This window comes from Sprattus sprattus, assembly GCF_963457725.1.
Source record: "Sprattus sprattus genome assembly, chromosome: 9".
Taxonomy (NCBI): domain Eukaryota; kingdom Metazoa; phylum Chordata; class Actinopteri; order Clupeiformes; family Clupeidae; genus Sprattus; species Sprattus sprattus.
Window position 1 is genome coordinate 25174459 of NC_137928.1, and position 22840 is coordinate 25197298.

The 22840-nt window shown below is 41.0% G+C and overlaps 1 protein-coding gene across 1 annotated transcript in view; it reads right to left on the reverse strand.

Moving 5' to 3' along the window:
- LOC308370591 (transmembrane protein 255B) overlaps positions 1-22613 on the reverse strand; it is a gene marked incomplete at both ends in the record, with an annotated part of 82345 nt that extends 59732 nt beyond the window's left edge. The window contains 3 exons of the mRNA XM_080845270.1: positions 17172-17234; positions 20420-20565; positions 22547-22613. Of these exons, the coding sequence (XP_080701396.1) occupies positions 17172-17234; positions 20420-20565; positions 22547-22613 (276 nt within the window). The remainder of the gene's footprint in view (positions 1-17171; positions 17235-20419; positions 20566-22546) is intronic.
- Positions 22614-22840: the final 227 nt, after the last annotated feature.

Genomic DNA, 22840 nt, shown 5'->3' on the forward strand with positions numbered 1-22840 from the left:
CTCAATCTGCGTATGCATCCTGACTGTCAGTCGGCGGTGATTTTGAGCATAACATTCCATTTTCGGTATTCATGGATTTCAATATATTAAAATATCTGCTATGTTGAGGACCTAATTGATTTGTCTATCCGTTTGAACGAGTAACAGTAGACCGCGGGACCTCGGGAGAGGCAGACAACCGCATTCGTTTATCAATGAAAGCTCAGCTCGTTCTGAGGAGATTTGTGTTGCATCTCAAATTTAATTCAGGGCTCTCAAGTGTCACGCATTGAGCGTGACAGTCCCTCATTTCGGTCTTTAATCACGCACTCCCGCCACACATCGTATTTCCCACGCTGAAAAAAAAACTCTAGGCTATTTAATGTGCCGCTGTGCGCAACCATGACCTGGCCGCGCAGCCCTCACCATGGAGGAATCAAGCATGTCTCCCCGAATCCACTGTAATTCTGCCGTGAGGTGCCACTTATCAGCCAATCAAAAAATAAATAAATGTGCTACACGATAGCCAATCAGAAAAAACGTAGCTTTTGTATCTGTGTAAGATTTAATCCAGCAACCAATGAAAATAAAGCATCCTGGAATCGCGCATGATTGATCTTCTTAAATCTTCGTTCACCTGAGGAAACCACTGGAGCTCCGAGCATCAGTCTTCTACAAGGAGTAAGTCGTCTCCTGTTTTAATGTGACGACAATTTCACAATGGTTTGACACAAGCAATGTCAACTTGACTGCAGTTAGATACTATTTCCCAGATTATTACCATCAGTTTTTAATGAGTGTTTGTAGACACTTTTAGGCTACACCCTGCCTTTTCACTATAGCTTTGACTCTGAACTTCGTTAATAGGCAAAAATAAATTCAAAAAAGGCCTATTAAAGATGTATGTAGCCTACAATGACCATTAACTTGTTAAATCATTTAACCAGGGCACCAAAAGGCGGAGGGTGAAATGTTCACAGGCTGGTTGTGACCTCTGTACCTGACTTTAAAATTTAAAAAATATATATATATTTTCCCGCAATTGAGTCCTCCTTGGTTTACAAACATCAGCACTTTACCATAGCCTCCATTATTTCTGAAATGGTGAAAAAAGCAGCACCGAAGACCCACTTTGATCCAGGAAAAACCCTGCACAGACATACACTTTTGCTAGACATTTCATAGCATTATTCTGTGACTTTGTCCAAAGAAAACAATGTTTTACATGCTAAAACCTTGGATGGAGTCATCTATTTTACACCGAAACAGGCTTGAAAGTTAGGCAACCCAGGCTCAATGCAAAAACACTGAAACACAGGTCTCATTCTCTCTTTCACCTTTTTAATTTAGCCTTTCTCTCCAGTTCTTCCCTCCATTTTAATCTCAATCTCTCTCTCTTTTCCAAACCTGGAACTCATTAATCCTGGTTCTGCTTCATGAGACACAGAGACAAATAAAGTATATATAAAGCATGAAACACATTGCTCTCAGAGTCTTTGGTTTACAAGCTACGCCACCATCGTAGATATTGGCATATTTGAACACACACACACACACACACATTCATTTTGGTCCATTTAATTTGTACTGAGAATGTTAAGATCAAGCCCAGAATAAGGACAACAACACATTAAGGAATTTGGGGCATATAAATGAAGCAAACCAAATAAACCAAACTAAGCTATCCAAAGAGATTTTCCACTCATCAAATGCAGATATTCATATAAACTTGTATTCTTTATGCTCTTTTTTACTTTGCCATAAAGTCTTTTCCACAATGTGAATCTCTTTCAATTCACTTGAAAACAGTTTGACATCAGTCCATGCTGATTGAAAACCTTTTACAACCAGTTTTAGAAGAATCCAGTAAAATGCCAAGAACATGTTATGATGTCAAATCCGGTAGTTCTATGAATTTGCTTCATAGTAATTGACAAAGCAATAGAAAAAAAACGTAATCAGTTGAGTTCTGTCAAACATAATGCATTGCCCAAGCCACAGGATGTTTCCTTTTAATGTTATACACTTGAGTAGCTAGCTAGCTAGAGATGGCATTAAGGAATGTGGCAAATTAGTCGGGTCATAAGGTCTGCTGAGAGAATTGTTGGACTTCCACTGCCTCCCCTAGACGACATCTTTAGGACGCGCTACCTCCGCCGAGCATGTGGCATTTTAAAGGATGAGACTCATCCCGCAAACCATCTCTTAACCCTGCTACCCTCTGGCAGGCGCTACCGGGCCACTACAGCCCGCACCTCCAGACTGCAGAACAGTTTCATCCCCAGGGCCATCACAGAACTTAATAATCACACTACCCTCCTACCCTCCACCCAGCACAACTGCACTTTTTTTAGTGGTTGCACAAACAAATTTCGTTGTGTATCTAATGCACAAAGACAAATAAAGTCTATTCTAAATTAAAAGAAAAATCCACTAAGAACATGGGGCAGGCTATAGTGGACAACCTTAGGGTTACCAGGTTAAACAGACAACATGCTGCCTACACAGTGCGGAAAAACCACCCACTCCATGAAAACCAGTCTACATAATAAAACAATTACTAAAACACCCTATTCCATGAATTTCCAGTACCCATCCAAGGTGATGAAAAACTGCCTGGTAACACTGGTTTCAACCAGTTAGCCCGTTCCTGATCAGATGCTGGAATTGATTATGCTGGCAATGAGAATGTCTTTCCACAGTCCATTCAAAAGCATTAAATATGCTTCATTTTTCACACTGAATTTAAGTTTCCAATATTTCTACATGTAATCGTACAATTATAACGATGATCACTTTTAGCAGACAAATAAGAAAGGGAAGTCCACTGCTGGGTTGAAAGCGCTACCTGAGCTCCTATAGAGATGAATGGGCAAGTCAATCCATCAGTCTTTTCAGGTCTGAATTTAACCTAAACATGTGTCAAATGGTGCAACTTTTGTAAGTTGAATGCAGTTTGCTACTTAAGCATGGTGTAAAAATTAGACAAAACCATTCCACTGAATGTACATCACAATAACTCACTAAATGAGACTGTAAGCAGAATCGTCCACGTACCCAAATTCACAGATATTACTTTTTAATCTTCCCACAACATACATGACAACGCACATATGCTGAGTATGAAGAAACAAACTAAAGTCATAATCTTTATCAAGAATCCACCAGACTTCAGTTGTCCTGGCAACTGAACTGAGTTTCTATCTTCTCGCTGATAGGCACATTTAGCAAGTGTTGCTTTGATGATTGATGGAGGGAACATACAGTCTAACACTAGGAGCATGTGTGTTTATTTAACCTCTGTTTGAGGTTATAGAGAGCTGTTTCTATCATACACACAAGCGTGTGCACACAACTCTGTGAACGCTTTGTTGACTTCTCTCCCAGACTGGATCATTAACGTCTCCCAGGTCTGTCTCATCTGCTACAGATGTACAGAGAAGTATTCCAAAAGAGCTAACCCACCTGCTCGATTCCACAGGACTGAGGCCAGAAAGTGAGAGTATTCTAGGCTTTTTGGCCATATAATCAGGAGCAGTAAGCACTGGAATATGTACAAGGTTATTTTTTGTCATATGAGCTAGTGTGTGTGACTTACTTACTAACTGACTGACTGATGCATATATACATATTGTCTACCGCAGTATAGTACACTAAATCACTGTATGGGTAGCTACCCAATACGAGATGTATTTCATCAAATACAATGAAGAATGAATTAGCATCACTGGCTGTACCCTAACCTTACATATGAACTGATTGGGATAAAGCCTTTTTACTGTAAGGTTCAATTATTCACTCAGCAATTTCTTTAACTCCATTAATCGTTCCATATAATCCTACTGTTGCAATTCTGTGCATTGTTTTCTACATACTTCACTAAAAGTATAGTTTGTAAAGATATCACACAGATTTTTTTCATGCTGGCAAGCCGACATTTTTTAAGATACTATAAAAAGATACCTGAGATGCTACAGAAAACACCAGGATGGAATGCTTAAGCATGTCTGAACTTTATGAGACAGAAGAATGCATTATAGACCAGATTCCGAGTGAGACATAAATCCAAATTGATGTTAACAGCCATAAGACGATAGGCTTAAATGAAACGGTGCCAGTGGTTAAATATCATAGTTGCCAATTAAAACACATAAACCTCAATACATAAAACAAACCCAAATGAGGGAGTGAGTGAGATGAAGAGATGAGAGACAGAGAGACAGAGAATGAGAGAGAGAGCCAAGAGAGAGAGAGAAAAAGATAGTGAAAGAGAGCCACAGAGAGAGAGAGAGCCAGACAACAAGAGCAAAGGAACCATTTCATACCTCAGGACTATGTATTTGCCACAACTACTCCAACGGGACTGGTTAGTTTCCTAACAATGCTCTTTTGCCCAACTAACAACATGATTGGCTGTCTGGACAGAGGCGTCAAGGAGGCTGATAAGTATGCAGAGCTAAAGCAGTGAGATTCTAGTCAACAGCACAATCATATACAGATACTTAAGACTGTAATGAAACTATGGTATGATTACTGCCAATATTGTCAGGATCAACTGAAGACGTTGTGATGTGTTCCATTCATATACATTCAGATAGTTTAAGATGCTACATTCATCGCACGATGTCATTGTGACTAAGTTTTAGAGGTGTGCCCTCACGACTGAAGTGTCTGGTTTACTGAATCTTCTAAAATGGCTGAGTTTAAATTTTATGTCTCACACAAGGTGTGCACAGTTTGCTCTAGATTACTGGAACATATGATGCAAAGCCCCGTTGGGTGTTTGGGCTTGCTTGGACACGTTGAAACATGGTGGTCCAAGTAACAATCTTTAACCGAGTGCAATTGGGCACGGCTCATTTGCAGAGCCGAAGTTTAACAGTGGTCTTGAGAAAGGAATGAAGTTTCAAAATCACTTTCTCTGGTGAATCCAGTAGACAACTCACACACACACACACACACAGAATGTGCTTTTTCCTCACAGCAGGCCTGCGCTTCACGCCAACCAGTTATGGCCCTAAAGCATCAGACACACAGAAATTGAAGCACAGACACACACACACACCAACACACAAACAAACAAACCATCACACACACACACACACACACACCAACACAAACACACACACACACACACACACACACACACTACACACACCAACACACACACACACACACACACACCAACACACACTAACACACATATATACGGACAAACACACATATTGCACACATGAAATTGAATATTTGTACGTTTTACGAGGACATTGCATGCAGTCCTATCTTAAACATGACTATGCACGGAAGAAAGACAAGAAAGGAATGCAGAGTGAAGAAAAAAGTGGATGGGGCTGAAGTGATGCACTTTTATTATAAGATAATAGATGGTACCGCATCCATCTTCATGTCATGGGAGCACAGGTGTTGGTTTGTGTTTGAGGAGGGAAGTGTGCAATGAAATATAAGAGAGATAGTCTCCTATATCAGTCTGAATTCAGTCAGTCATATTGGTGTGATTGTGTATGTGTGAGAGAGAGAGAGAAGGCAAGATAATGCATACATATGAGTGTAGGTCTGTGTGTGTGAGTGTGTATATAAGGCCTGTGTGTGTGTGTATGCACATGTGAGTGTGTGTATGCACATGTGAGTGTGTATACGACGCCTGTGAGTGTGAATGAGGCCTGAGTGTGTGTGAGTGTGAAAGGAGGTGAAAAAAAGAGTGAATAATTTCTGCATGTGTTGTGTGTATTCATTTGGGAGAGTTAAGAAAAAGCCATTTCGAAGTGTAACCAGCACTTGTGGAGGAGAAAAACAGAACAACAGCTCGTAAATTCACTGAAGAAGATGAGGAGGACAGACCACAGGATCTCCAGCACAGCAGGGAGAGCCTGGCGTGGGTGGGAAGCATGTGTGTGTGTGAGTGTGTGTGTGTGTGTGTGCGTGTGTGTGTGTGTGTAAGTGTGTGTGTATGAGATTGTCTGTGTGCTCATGTATGTGATGAGTGCAAGTGAATGCTGTATGGGTGTATGTGTGTGTGTGTGTGTGTGTGTGTGTGTGTGTGTGTGTGTGTGTGTGTGTGTGTGTGTGTGTGTGGTGTGTGCATGCGCTAATGCAATTGTGCATATCTGTGAGTGTGTGTTACCATATCAGGAGACTCTTTGAATGAATCTACTTTCAATCCACTGTATTTGTTTGGATGTAAACACACATAAACACTGTTCGGTTGCGCCATGGAACAGCATGTTAGCCATAAACACAGCGGAGAGCTTTATTCACGCATTATGTTCATTGTCTATTCCGAAGTGAAAATATATTCCAAACCCTTTAAGGGGGACAGGAGAGGCCATTCCGCTTAGTAAAATCACTATAAATCTCTTGGAAAAGCCAAACCTAGGCATATTAATTACAGTAAAATGTCTTGTGTTTGCATAGTGGCTTTCACAAACATATTTCAGGAAGACTTCATAAATAGCAAACACAAAGGCTGATCCAAGGCTCATCCAGGCTAACAGGCTTTTTTCACAAAGGGTGGCATGAGAGCTTTTAGTGGAAAGGGATCAGTGTCTACTACCAACAGCACTTTTTTCACTGATCCAGGTTTTGCCAGGGCCTGATGGTAAACCAAGGCCCTATCTGTATGTCAACAGTGAATAGGAGCTTTTCTTTTTTGCCTGCTGTAAATCACGACCTTGAATTTATCGTATTGGAATAAAAAAGTTAACCACCTCTTATAATTCAGATTTATGGGGGTTTCAAATATTGTATATCTTATTTTATAGGACCTTTTCTCATGGTAGGGTGTAGTATGATAGTGAGTATCATTAACTGTGGCCATCTGCTCAGCATGAATGTTGGTAGAGATCTCCTAAAAATGTTGGACCTGCAATCTTGAGAAAAATAACTCAAACCAAGAACAACCTTAAGCATATCTTAAAAATGAACCTTCAGCATTCGCAAAAACGGTGTGTTTGTGCTTTTTGTGCGTGTGCTTGTAAGGGTATCTACCTTCTCACATTGAAAATAAAAGCCTTCTGTTTATTATGTTGGTCTGGCCCACCCCTGTAGCCTCATCATTACTTCATCAACTTGTTTGGTGTGAACGACTTCCCTTCTCTTAAATGCCATGGCTTCATGCAAACCAGGTTTTAACTTTTAGTGGGTGTTTCTTTCAGAGCATAATCATGCCATTTGGCCTGCAATCATTTCTGTGACGTTATGATGTGCAGTGACCAATTTAGCTATCTAGGAGAATCAAATTAAACTACATCGATTTAAGCTGGTAGGAGTTTTTATATGGTTTATCCTAAAACTGGTCATGATGAAATCTTAAGTCATGGTCATGATGAAATCTTATGTTTAAGCGAGATATGAACAGTGGTGGACAGTAACGAAGTAAATGTAATTCGTTCCTGTACTTAAGTAACTTTTTACTCCATTACATTTAGTAAAACCTCTCGTTCCTTTTTACCAAAGCGAATCAAATAATGAAAGGTCAAAGTGAGTTCACAATTACACCAATCAGGATTAGCGCTATTTGCTCTAAAGTCCTATCGGCTTTGTCAGTTTCGTTCGTTCGTTGAGCGCGAGCTACGTTGAATTCTGCAGCAGTTTGAGGCTGTTTTATGCTCAAGCAGCCTACGTAACGCTACATAAATGATGTAAGAAACATGCACAATCAACGGTGTTTCTGCTCAGGCACACGATGTCGCAAACTTTTATCATGCAGTTCTTGACTCCCTCGGTAAAGGTATCACTACACACTTCTTTACAGTCTTCGGTGCAGACTGGTATGCTCTAATTTTGTGCAATTTATGCAAAAACTAGTTCCTGTAATGATATTTTCTTTCTTCACGTTTGATCTTAGGTCAAGTGTTTTGTTTTTGTACCTAGGGTTGTGTAGGGAATATCACTGCTATCACTAGTCTTCAGCAAAACACCACATTCTCTGATTTTGTGGAACAAGTTCCTGTAATGGTATTTATCATTAGTCTTCAGCACAAACTAGTATAACACCACATTCTCTGATTTTGTGGAACAAGTTCCTGTAATGGTATTTATCATACTTTGAAACATAAATAAGGATTTATGTTTTAGGGTAACACAGACAGACAGATGTGATATAGTAAAGGAGCTTATGTTTAACTCCACATTTTTCTATAATTAAATGTGCAACTAAGTTACAAATAAATGTAAAATTAAATAATTGTTCTCTTGTATTTCATAACCACTTTGTCTTACCTAATGGCAATAGATAGCTTTCAATGTGCTTATACACTATTCAATAGACAAATGTAAGACACGATTTAAAGATTGGCATTAGTGTTTTCAGTTGATTGAGCCGGAGCTTTGATGTGAAAATGATAAAAGGCCATTAGAACCATAATTCATTAAGGTACTTTTACTTTTAATACATAAGTATATATGAAGGCAAATACTTTTATACTTCTACTTAAGTGGAAATTCAAAGTGCATACTTCCACTTTTACTGGAGTAATATTTTACACCAGGTATCTATACTTTCACTTAAGTACGTATTTAGTGTACTTCGTCCACCACTGGATATGAAGGGACATCTTATTCGAGTTGAATGAGAAGTGGCTTCCACTTGTGAAGGAGTGTTGATTTGGATCAAGAAGGCAAAGAACATACAAGCCCAAGGAGATGTCTAAATGTGCTACTCTGATTGTAAAGTAACTCATCTAGGTGTCTGACAAAGTGAAATTTCCCAGGCGGTAAAATGTTTTGGTTTTCCTAAACTCCTCTCTCCGCATCTCTGCTCTCTTTTGCTATGAAATACATCTACTCATCTTCACATTTCTTATATAAGGTTATGACAAATCAGACAGTAACAATCAAAATGTGAATAATGTGGACAACAAACTTAAGGTTTAGGCTCTGTGCTGATGGACTTGATTGGACCGAATTTTGCTATTCTCCTGTTGTCACACAGTGTGGACACATGCGTCCAATTTCCGATTTCAGTCCGATTTAAATTGGATATTGGACACATGTGACTCCCCAGAACTAGATTCATTGTGTCCAACTTGAGTCCGACTGGACTCCGATGTAAACCCCCAGACACACGATTCGATTCCGCTGGTAATTGGACTGGGCGCGCATGTGTCTCTCGTATCTGATTCAAATTGGACAACAACAACTTTTGCACGTGCTTGAGATCGTGCCCACAGACATATACATGCATCATATATAATGTATATGATATGATGAACGCTGCTAGACGCTCAGTTCTTGTGCTCCCTCTCATTCACGTTGAAATACTGAAAGCGAAAGTGAAACTTAGAAACTGGAACGCAACTGTTTGGGACAGAACGCTAATTCAGTGAACAAATATTTTCTTATTACTTTTCCACCCGTTGTTAGTCATGTAATCCATTCATATCGATGTGAATCAATCAATACTAATACAACTTTAACTGTGGTGTGTTTTTGTTTCATTTCACAACGTATTTACTGTATAATCAACGGTTTTGTTTCATTTCACAACGTATTTACTGTATAATCAACGGTAGCAGATGTAAACATTCCGCATTTGATTTGAACTGATCTAGTTTTGTCACTTCCATGTGCTTTGAGATAGAGCAGTTAACCCCCCATGGAGACCCCATGGAGAGAATCGGATAGGATCGGAGTGCTGCCATCATGTGCCCGCACTGACAGACATGAACTTTGTTCCTGCATTATTTTGTATCATCTTACCCTGTAACCCATGCCCCTGGGTTTGTACTCTGTCTTTGTCCCAGTAAGAGCAAATAGCGGAGACCTGACTCATTAGCATTCAAACGGCATATGTGAAAATTTAGATTCTCAGATAGCCTTCTTTCTGCGGGGAATAACACCTCCCCCCACTTCACCTTTTGTCCTCTGTTCCTCAACCGGGCCCCCATCAGAGGACCCACTCCCGCAAAAGTGAACCCCCCCTGTCTTCCCTTCCTGCCATTACCTATAGGGTGTGGTCTTATCACCATTCCCCTTCCCGACTGAATGGTATGAATGCGAACACCTTCTTACTATCAGGTAGGCTATTCTCTGAGCAAAGCATTATAAGGGTGTCTCCACACTGAAATAAACTCTAGAAATCCTGACTGCGTCTCCCGTCTCATTCTTTAAATTTGGCGTGCTCATTAGATTCCATCAACTGGTCCTTCAAGCCGAATCCGCAACAAAGACGCCTTGCCAACACCTCTAAACATTGTACATGTGACAGGAAAGTGATTTAGGCTCATTCTATGTGCAGACTTGTTTTAGACAAAGTCAGAGTAAAGAGAAGAAAAAGCTAATGGTGTGCATACCTTCTTACTGTCAGCTAGGCTATACTCTGAGCAACAGACAAGGGTGTCTCTGTAACTTTTACTTCGTAACTGAGACACACTCCTGTGCCACTAGGCTATTTGTGGCATGAACATAATTAATTCACAAATAACAGTCAACCAACAGAAAATGTGACTGTTGTGACTTGGGTATAAAATAGCTCTTTTCCATTACTAATTTGTACAGCCTTTCATGACCAACTTGTTTGACGTTCGGTCCAAGTCCATCTGACTCAAACCTGCCAGGAACTGTGTCATTGTCCAATCTGAGCCATGCAAGACCCAAGGACAGCTACTTCCGCCACGTAACTTCAAATGGTGTCAAAACAAGTAATTTGCAAGTCTGCAAATCCTTTCATGTTGTAGATAATATAGCAAAATTGGCAATAGTTTAAATCAGGACAGGCTGAACTATGAACTTTTAAACCAGACCCCATGTAGCCTACACAAAGGAGATGAAAAAAAATTACTGCATTAAAAAAAAAAAAAAAAAAACACGATCTGTCAAGACATGCTAGGTACATTTTGGCAAGTGAGTTACCAATAGTCACCGACAGCGCTGTATCACTGTGGAATCTGTCATGTGGAAATGATTCCCTTGTGGTGGGATGGTTCTCATGGTTCGCTGTGTACTTTGTTTTTAGTCATACTTATGGTTTGTTCAGTAAAGGCACTAGTGGGCCACGAGGCTAGTCATAAATACCACAGAACAAATGAGCTTCCTTTCCAGCCTTTACTAACATGTCCCATTTACAAGGCTATGTATTTGCACTATACTGGGTTAGACAGAAGAAAAACAATATAAATCTGACTAATTTTCAAGGTTCCAAGTCATTTGCTGTCACCCAATTTCACTAGCAAAGTGAAATAACAATGTTCAACACCGATGGATACTTATACATTCAAGTCCTGAAGTCATGTCTCAATTCTATTTCCTGCCTCTCTCCTACTCATGTCCTGTCACCTCTATACCTTCTGACCCATTAAACCCTATCAAATTCCTGTTCTGGAGTACAGTCTTAGGACACCCGTTCTAAAGACCCCACATGGTTGAGGCTCTTATCCTACTCCAAAACCTCTTTTGGAAGATTTTAACCCCAGATATGATTACAATGGCCTCGATGGCAGTGAGGTATTTTAGCCATAATTCTTTGACATATATGTGCTTTTCATTAACCACATCAAGATGTTTCCCTTGCCTGAGTTACTGGACTCAGAGAAACAAAGGGCTTTATATTTCATCAGTTCCAAACAATTTTATTATAGATCAGTGACTCAAACAGTGTGGTGGGACACAGAAAGCGATGAAGCCAGAGACCTAATACACTCAACATTCAAACATTGCTTGCAGTCCTCAGAGGCAGGATTGCATAACCTTTTCATAAAGTATTGTGAAACAAGGTGTGTGTGTGTATATGTGTGAGACGCTAGGGTAGTTACGGATTTGCCCCAGTCGTGCCTGTGCCATCTAAATCTTAAGCAGGCACACCCAGCCAGGGGCCCGTTCTGGATGTGGACTAGAGGATGGATACCTGACCCGAGCACGACGGAACCCGTCGGGTTGGGCCGGGTTCGGACAAATATTAGAAATGTATAAGCGGGCTCGGCTGGGGCTCGACACATCAGGGAGATAATGCATTGAACATTCCAAATGTAAAATATTTTAATAAATAGTGAAGCCAACTGTCTGCTTCACATGATGCAAAAGTTTGTTTTTGAGAATAAAATACATTACATTTAGGTCCTACATTTTAGGATAACAGCCTTCTTCCCGTGGAGGGAATTTGTTTATGTCCGTGACAACACGATTACAGGTGGCAAAATGGCATCACGGAGAAAGTTCATCTGGAGAGTTTAAAATGATACTAAACGAAGGGAAATCTACTGTATGGAGATATTTCTGCTTAGTAGACGATGCTGATTCTAATTAGGCTGTTGGATATGTCCAATGTAAGAAATGTGAAGTTTTAATGAAATATGATTGATGCAACTCTCGTTCTCCACAACAACATGGATTAAACCTCGGTGGTTGGATGTAGATAGTTTCAGAACAAACGTCGGCGTGCTAAAAGATCTTCAATGGTAAGAATTGTCTGTTGTGCCTCCGTTGGTGTAGCATAAAACGTGAGTTTTATTAAAGCATAGCGTGTAATGTGTAGCTATTTCATTCCGTTTGTTAACCTTTCCTACTGTCTGTCTCTGAAAGTTGGAGATTGCAGGGGAGTGAAATGCTCCACGGCCGAAGTAGATTACATGTTTTTAACTTCGGGGTTAATTCCCTTTCCTTTATGTCTGCTGCTGGTTAGTAAATACAGACAGCAGGAAAGGTTATCAAACGGGATGAAATAGCTACACATTACACACGCTATGCTTTAATAAAACTCACGTTACTCACATACTGGTTAACACTGTTACAGCACATAAATGTTTGTCGCTACATCCAAACTATGCGTCACCGTTGTCCCTCCCTCCTCTTAAAGGAGCCGCGACATTTTACTAAATGTGTCAATGTGTCATTAGTAGTATTAGTAGTATGAACAGTTGAGAAATTGATTCCGTCGGGCTTGGTTTGGATTCGAAAAAAACTATTTTAATGGCTGTCGGACTCTGTCCGGGCTCGGTTACTATTCTGTCGGACCGTGCCGGGCTCGGACAGAAAAATTTGTCCAGATCCATGCTCTAATGTGGACCCCCAAGACAGCCGATTAAGTTAGTCTACAGAAGCGAAATGTATGATTTCATGCAGGAGACTAAGAACATGTGCAAACCCCCCCTACAGGATCCCCATGTCATTTGCTTGCTAGAAGCTAATTAGGCTGCAGCGTAGCAACACCATGAAACAAAGCTACCTGTCATACTATTCGAAACGAACCCTCTGGCTAGGAAGAAGAAACACAAAACAGTGGTTTGTGAGAATATGTTACGTTGACTGAAGCAGGTATGGCAACTGTTTAATTTGTCCCTGTAGATTAATAGGTGGGCTGTTATAACAACAACTGGCTGGCCAGTATTTTAATAATAATAATAATAATAATAATAATAATACATTTTATTTATAGGGCGCCTTTCAAGAAACCCAAGGTCGCCTTACAACAGTGAATAAAACATTGAATAATACATAATACAGCAATAGCAACAACTTCAGTTGGCAGGACCTTTACATGTTATAGGCTTGCCTAAACAGGTGTGTTTTGATGTGAGTTTTAAGAAGAGCGACTGAGTTAGGGTCAATGTTCCTGATGTCAAGGGGGAGGGAGTTCCAGAGGTGAGGGGCAGAGCGGCTGAAGGCTCTGATCCCATGGTGGACAAATGGGCTTGGGGGACGGTCAGGGTGATGGAGGAGGCAGACCTGAGAAACCGGGTAGGGACATTGATGCGGAGGTGGTCAGAGAGGTATGGAGGGGCGAGGTTATGGATTGCCTTAAATGTGTAGAGGAGGATTTTGTAGTTAATGCGGTGTTTAATGGGAAGCCAGTGGAGTTGATGTAGAACGGGGGTGATGTGACTGATGGATGGCGTCCTAGTGACGATACGGGCAGCAGCATTTTGTACAAGTTGAAGTTTATAGAGGAGTTTGTGTGGGAGACCAAAGAGAAGGGAATTGCAGTAGTCCAGGCGGGAAGTGACAAGGGAGTGAACCAGGATTGCGGCAGTGTTGGGAGTGAGTGAGGGGCGGAGGCGGTTGATATTGCGGATGTGAAAGTAGGCAGATCGGATGGTGTTGTTGATGTGGGTATGGAATGATAGGGTGCTGTCGAGGACGACACCCAGGCTTTTAACCTGAGGAGAGGGGGTAACCGAGGAGTTCTCTATGGTGAGGGTGAAACTGGGGTGTTTGGTGAGGGTGTGTTTGGAGCCAATGAGGACTGCCTCAATTTTTTCACTGTTAAGCTTTAGGAAATTGGAAGAAAACCAGGATTTGATTTCCTGTAAACAGGCACAGAGGAAGGAGGGTGGGAAGGTGGAAGTGGGTTTGGTGGAAACGTAGAGCTGGGTGTCATCCGCATAACAGTGGAAATGAATATTGTATTTACGGAAAATCAGTCCAAGTGGGAGGAGGTATATGATGAATAGGATAGGGCCAAGGACAGAGCCCTGGGGAACACCAGTGGAGAGGGGGGATGGGTGGGATGAGAATGATTTTAACTGGATGAACTGAGTACGTCCAGAGAGATATGAGCGGAACCAGTCTAGGGGTGTGTGAGTTATGCCAATGGAGGCTAGTCTGTCAAGGAGGGTGGAGTGGGAAATGGTGTCAAAAGCCGCGCTCAGGTCGAGGAAAATGAGGATGGATAATAGTCCTGAGTCAGCTGCCATCGGGAGGTCACTAGTGATTTTGATGAGGGCCGTTTCTGTGCTGTGGCGGGGGCGAAAACCGGATTGGAATTGTTCATAGAGGTTATTGTTGGAGAGATGGGCATGGACCTGTGATGCCACCACTTTTCCAGGATTTTTGAGAGAAAAGGCAGTTTGGAGTAGGGATGTCACGAGAACCGATACTTACGATACCTTTCGGTACTAAAATAACAAAACACAGACGATACCCATTTTTTTGAAGCACCGTAGGTACCGTGACCATTACCAGCTGTTAGAATCCGTAGGTACCGTGAGCGCCGGTGCCAGCTGTTAGAATCGGTGCTGCGCTTCTTCTGAAACTGACAGGGGCAGTATACGCTTCGGTGTTCCAGTCGAAGTTTTGACATGTTTTTCTCACGCAGATCTGCCTTTACTATTGTATACGATGAAACTAGTGGAGGTGGCCATGTGTGAAGTGTTGCCAGACTGGAAATGGCATATCGTATCATAGGCTCATTTTGGAGGATAATTATCATATCTGGCAACACTGGGAAGTCGGTCGACCAATGAGAGCACGCGCAAAAAGGTGGAACGTAACGGAGATACCCTTTCCAAAAGACGTAATATTAGTTTGTGAAACACAAATATCCTACGAGGCTAAATCCCAGACGTTTTTGGAATCCCTGCCGGACACATTTTTTAGGTCTCGAAAAGAGGACATGAACTGGTAAAACAGGACGTCTAGTCACCCTACTTTTGAACATTATGTAAACGATGCTACCGTGCTCTTCAGACAAAGGGAGATAGTACTTTCAATTTAGCAAAGCACCTGAAAGACAGTCATCTGTAATTTGTTTAAAGAACTCAAGGATAGTTCTGATTCATATTAACAACATCCAAATAATGCAGTTTTTTAAATCTGTCATACCGAAAAACACGTTACATGATGGGCACGTGTGTTACAATGGCTTATGTTATGTACGTAGTTTAGGTAAGCTATGCTGTAGTTTTAACGTTAGCCTATAGCCTTCCTTGGTTAGAAGGAGATAGAGAGAGAAAGAGAGCATGTATCTTGCAAGTATCATGACTAAACTAGGGAAATTCACAGAATGTCCTAGTTTAATATAGTTACACATAAATATGCAATTGGTTTGATATAACACGATTGTAGCCGATGTTTAAGACGATTTGCGAGTGACCACACTGAACATTTAGATTTATTTTGTATTAAATACGTCCTAAGAAGCTCAAAACTCATGTTCATCTTGTTAGCTGAATGGCTGCACTGTTATATCCACGGTTTTGTTTTTGCACTGTTGTTGTTTTTGCACAGCACCTTTTGAAAAGATGCCTGGAAGTCTGGAATGTGTCTGGGGTCAATAGTTGTTGCACTTTAACAATTAATTGCACTTTATTATGTTGTGCTATGCTATATTGCACATGTTTTGTATGACATTTTGCTATTTTGACATATTTTCATAAAGAAGTTCATGTTTCAAGTTAAAGAACATGGAATCTTGGAAAATCTTCTTTTTTTTTTTTTTACCGTGGTATCGAAATTGTTATCGAGAATCATGTTATTATTGGTACGGACTACTGAATTTTTGGTATCGTGACACCCCTAGTTTGGAGATGGGACGAAGGTTATTGAAGTTGTTGGGGTCTAAACCAGGTTTTTTCAGCCTTAGTGTCACTGCAGCAGATTTAAGAGAAGATGGGACTGAACCAGAGGTCATGGAAGAATGGATAATGGCAGTTATCAGGGGCAGTAGAGAGGGGAGGGAGGCTATAACCAGGGAGGATGGCAGGGGGTCGAGTTGGCAGGTGGATGATTTGGATTAATTATGTAACTTAACTGTACACTATTTAACTAACTAGGAGTTTTGTAAGGAGTTTTACAATCAGGTTGTTACAATTATTTCTTACACGGTCATCTGTTTTTAATGTGTAAATGGCAGATATTGTATGTGATATTGTTGTTAAGGTCTGACAGTGTACAAAGCTTTAGCATAAGCTAGGATGTAGCCATGGCTGTGGATTAAGGATTTCAAGAAGATCTTAAAATAGGCCTATCGGTAGATGTGAACCTTATGGTCATTGTTCTCTCCAAACCAATACAAATACAATATTTTTTCAAAGCTAGCTGACCAAATACAGCTATGCATTTCTCTCTGAAGTACATTTTCTTAAGTTTGTTAATGCATCCAAATATGTAGACCTACATGTCTCTACAGATAGGCCTACTAAATAAGACAGGATCCATTTCTCTCAGCATGAAGGTGACAGTGACAGTGACAGTGCAAACTCCTCTACTTTTTTTCTTGAAAGTTTTATTTGCTAATCAACAGTAAACCAGTAGCCTGCTATCGATACATTGTATAAAACTGCAAGAGTTCACTAGTCGTCCAGATTGAACATCCTTCACGCACTACAAGCCCTTGGGTTTAGTGGGTTAGTGGGCTAGTGTGCATGTGTGTGAGTGTGAGAGTGTGTGTGTGTGTGTGTGTGTGTGTGTGTGTGTGTGTGTGTGACCATGTGAGTGAACCATACGGTTGTGAGTGAGTTTACCAGTTGTTTTCGGTTTTCCTCCAGCCGCAGCCCGAGAACACCAAGGAATGAGCCAAAAGCCAACTGTAGACAGAAAGAGAGAGAGCAAGATTCTGAGTCCTGTTATGCAGTGCAGAAATGACATGTTAAATACAGTACTCATAACTGTCATCTCAACTAGCCTCTGGGGTTCCACTTTCCCCACCCGTGCTGATCGGACTGCCAGTCAAGGTGAAGTATTGGGTTTCCCCAGTGACACTGGCCATGAATTATAGGCGTCCGGCTACCATTTTGCTCCCTACCCCTCCGGGTGTAAATCAGAGCGTTGGCTGTCTCAAAACTAACAGTGTATGCCGAGCCGGATGCAATTGAACCCAACAATTCAGACCTCCATCCTCAGCGTCTTTCTTTTGAAGACCTGGCCGCTGTTCGATATGACACAAGTGGGAGCACAAAAGGTACTCAATCCGTGAGTTTCCCACGTTGCACTGTGGAGTAAATTTGCTAAAGCCCTATTCTGTTTCCACCCCTCTTTAGTAACTCTATCAACATCTCTACCAACCTGTGTGAGAGGTCACCCCCTCTCCCTGCCAGAGAGGAATCAGCAAGCTAGGGTTTGCAGTGAAGAAGTTTTTAGTTTTTTTTATGACAAGTTCCACATCTGATTCTATTAATAGTGCGTTCAAGCACACCTTGCATGTGTATGTGTTTGTGTGTGTGTGTGTGCGTGTGTGTTTGTGTGTGTGTGTGTGTTTGCTGAAGATACACACAGATAACCGTCACAGGCTGCATCCTAACTCAAGTGCTTGTGTGGGAAAGCACAGTGGGAGAGAGTTAGACCACAGAGACCAGGCTTGATGCAGGATGAGGAGTGACAGCACAGAGTGTGAGAGCACCTGAAGTCACTGTGAGATATCACAGACCTGCCAGACAGCGTACCAGAGGGTGCTGACTTTGTTACAGTTACTGATCCCAACAGCCTTGGAGTTCATTCATACGAGTTAATGGAAAATTAGAAAGCTGTGTTATTTTTAGATAGGGTAGGATTTTGTTGAGGTTTTTATTTTTGGGAGGAAAAATAAAACAAATGAAGGGTGGTTTTTCATGGAGAGTTTTGAAGTGGAAGCCATTTTTGGTTAATTGATTTATTAGAAAAAGCCATCTGGTTTGGCACTGACACACCGGTGTTCTTATTTCATCTGGAGAGTGAAATAAAAAAAGGCTTTGTGGTTAAGCCCTTTCCGCCATTCTTTTCTCAGCATGTTGTCTCGTGTTCAACCCGACAAACACAATGATTCATTCCTGAAATTGGTGAAAGCTGTTGGAGGAAGGTCAAGTTCTTTCTGTGAGAAAGGATATGATGCTGAGTTGTAGTTCAGAAGACTGATTGACTTGTTGGGTGGCAGTGTTTGTGTGAGTGTGCGTGTGTGTGGGGGGGGGGTATTCTTATCTGAACAAGGAACAATTTTGACAGTTATGATAATATAAAAGTCTCCAACTCTTTCCAAGAGTAAAATAGTACCAATTCAAATACCATCTATCGGATTTTCTAGCGCATTACTGCTGCTATTTGACAACCCCATCATTAGTGGCCACTGTTGCTCTTAAAACTACTTCTACTTAGTCATCTGTCATGTACAATTAATACTTTATATTTGCTAAGAAATGCATCTCCAAACCCACCGCGGAGGTCGTGATGTTTGCACACACACACGCACACATACACAAGAGGCCCAATAAGAGCCAGGAAATCACCTGCTGGGACACACTGGCTTTTCCCCATCACGAAACCTTCCCAGCTTCATTCAGTTCTACTCAAGTATTGATTCCAACTGGCTCCCCAATAACAGAACACTTCCCTCGCCCAGATCTCTAAGTTCTGTGTGGTAACCTCAATTACACCTCAATTAACGAGGTGAACATGTTCTGTGTTGGCGTCAAATAAAAGTTTCAATGTTATAAGATGCCTTTGAGGTTTAGTAGACCTGACATAGAACGGACATTATCAGATAACATTCATATGCCAACACATTTGTGCACTTTTTAAAGAAAACTGATACAATAGTAAAATGAGGGAAAGACGCAAAGACTATAGGAGTCCAAAGACTATAGGAGTCCAAAGACAATAGGATGTGCAGCAGATCCGTGAGGTAAATAGTGGTCGCTACTAGGTGGATAGCAAGCGATTATGTTAAGCTAGTTAATAGCCAACAGGGTGCTAGGGAGGCTATTCCTAGCATTAGATAAACCTTCCGGGAGGGGATCAAAATGTAACGAAGTGTTTCCACATTTATTCCAATGTAAAACAAATCCATATTCTTACTTGCACGCATAACAAATCAGAGACAGAGTCAGAACCAGGCAACTCAGTTGTTGTCAACATCCCAAGTGGCCCGACCCAAGCAGGAATGCGTAATGAAGATGACAGAGGCGAGGACCAGGTTGACGTGATGCCAGTCAGTGATACAGAGCAGGACGACGAGCAACAGCCACTGAAGCGTTATTCATTGTGTACACACCCATCGCTTCTGAAATATGTATGGTTGATTAAATAAACACTGTTTATATCGATAACAAACATCTTTGTTGAGCATGTTTTTTAGACGTGGGTGCGTAAGTAGGGAACGCCACGTTTTTTTAAAAAAAATTAGGGAACGCTACAATAGTAATTGACCTATCGCTAAGGCCTGCCCTTCGAACGCAGACGGGCCAATGGCAGTTTAGTAACAGCTGCACTCGGACATCTTGAGTTTACAGCTCCATAGAATAGCATTAGAGACTGTGATTATTCAGTTGTTTTATGGGGTTTGTTGTAATGTAAGTTCAACAAAAATGGTCAAATGATGTGCATGGGGTTGATACAACACTGATCATGAGGTATCATGAGAGGATAGGCAATGGGGTATATTTTATCTCATTTCCTTAATCCGGTAGATTAAGCTGTGTGGCAGACCACACAGTGAACTCTACGTTCATTAGCTTTCTGCCATACTCTTGTTAGGTTGGAATTTTCCTTTGCTACTGCACACACACAATGTCTTCATAAAGCCATTAAAAGTGAGGCTGCCAGTATTGCATCATCAGTGAGACCCATAGTGGGTGCACTTTTTAAGCAGTAGGACGAACCTGTCATCCTGGACATTTCCTTATTGCTTGGCATTGGGATGAATGTGTGTGTGTGTCTGTGTGTTTGTGTTTGTGTTTGTGTGTGTGTGTGTGTGTGTGTGTGTGTGTGTGTGTGTGTGTGTGTGTATGCGCGTGGTCCTTACAATGACTCCTGAGATATAGCCAGTGATGCTGAGACTCTCCGTGCGAGTTGAGCAGTAGGTTCCCAGGGCCACCGTAACCAGAGACAGACAGAGCAAGCCGAGCACCAGCCACAAAGCCTTCCCTCTCCTCCTCTTCCTCAACAGCTCTGTATCAAAACAAAGTAGGATGCAGTGTTACTCGAGGACTTTACATGTTCTTTACGTCTCTCTGTTAAAATTATTTCCTTTCTAGACAGTTTTCAATACATGCGCTAGCATTTCTCTTCCTTTACATTTGAAATATAAAAGACCATTTGTCTATGTGGAAGGATAGGCTACAAATAAAATAAGAATGTAAGACACAAACGTCTAATTATTAACAAAAACACGATAATGTTGAAAGCAAACCTGTTCATATGAGCGGCACTTTCCGAAGACGTCTTAACACTGTCATTCTCAAATTATACGAAGTTTCGAGTTGTTTCCCAAAACGTCCTTACCCAAGTATACCCTCTGTAAGAGATACTTTCGTAAATTTGGTCTAGACCATTCTTAGCTACCTTAACACAGCTTTCAGATAAATCAAACGTTTTAGAGCCTGAAAATCGTATTGGGTATTTTTCACATGCATAGCCTAGTATTTCTTGTTGAACTTCTTTCTACTAATGACCACCTGACCAGCGCTCCAATCTGAGTCATGCCACTTCAATCTCATTTCACGCAAGATCATATCAACGTGATGGTGCCAAAATTGATGCCAAATATATGGATGCACCCTCCTAATGCTAAGTAGGAAGTGAACTCCTAAGAGATGGTTTGGGAAACACGCATTGAAAACTAAACAGTTTGAGTAAGGTATAGGCTACTCAAGTCTTCGTAGAAAAGCGTGAAAAGCGGCAACGAGTAAGAGTAACATGTGAATAGCTTCAACATTAGCCTACCAGTACAATTAGGTTCCTAGCTCTGTGTTCATATCATATCTTCTTTTAATAAACAGTTACTTAAAACCAATCAGTCTAGCTTTTCTCGGGCTCTTGAATCTGGAAACCGGAGTTCCTAAAATCGTTTCGCCCCACCAACATAACTTTATACTGAGGTCCCCTCAATGAACATTATTTAAGTACAGAAATTAAAACCTATGAAGAACTGACTTCAGTATTTAAAGGCGCAATCTACGTTTCAGGCACAATAATATAAGCTGAATGTTTTTTGAGCACACAAACAGAAAGGACAGCTAGAGGACCGCAAAGAGTAGCCTAATTAACTGCATTTGATGCGTTTTAGAATCGCATCATTTTTCTCAATGCTCTGTTCATAGCAACTTATGACACGGGTAATACGGCTAAGAGATCGCGGATGTCTAACCACTGGCATGGAGAGCGTTGTGAAATGTGGCCCTAAATAAAAACTGAGAATCAGAATTTCACTTACGTTCACTCATTGGCTAATTCATGGGTGGTTCAAGTTCAATTGAATAATCTTGGCTAAATTCATCAAAAGAATACTGCATCCCATTTCGTTTATATATATATATGAAAATAATACTAAATGATAGGACTACCTCTCGATATGGACGTTTCTTGAGAAAACACGTCAAAAGTTTTAGATCCATCTCATAGACTACTATGAAAATGACTGTCAAATAACGGATCACTTGCTCTGTAGAGACGATACAGAGCATAATCCAAGTGTATGTCCTTTAATTTCCTCTGCACATGTTATATAACATATTCACATATGCTACATTTGAATGGATGACGTATGAACTTAATAGCAAAACGACAAAGAATCGAAATTAAGCTTAAAAACAAACGAAAAAAAATTATTTCGTAATAACCCAAATGTATGCACAATAACTAGGGCTTAATAAGGCGATAACCTTTTTAAACATAAGATACATAACAACGTAAAGATAAGGCACTTGAACTTATAATTCATAACTCTTAAACTGACAATAAAAAATATATAGCCTAACGATAAAATGTTCATTTATCTTAATTTTAGGTTGACCATGATAACTGTTTTAAAAACAACAATAGGCTCTAGTCATTATTGGGCTTTAAGGTCTGAAAATCCCCTTCGTCGAACTGTTAGGGAAACAGGCGGTTAGAGACGGCAACATTTAACCACAGTCGCATTGGTGCGCACCTGTTGAATTAAGTTCAGAGGCTGCTTTCCCCTGCTCCGTTGTCTGTCCTGGCCTGGTCGGCGACATATTCCGTGCGTTCAATATTCCGAATCTGTATTGTATCTGTAAGTATCCGCGTACTGCACGCTGTGTCTGGATGAGAACTAAACTGCGCTCGCAGGCTGCCTCGCGCTTTTATATGCGCGCTGCTGCTCCCGCGCGTAAAGGGCGCATTTTTTTTTTCTCCATTTACGTTTATTTACGTTGCTTCTGGCATTACATCAGACCACTGATTTTGTCACTGTATAATGTGT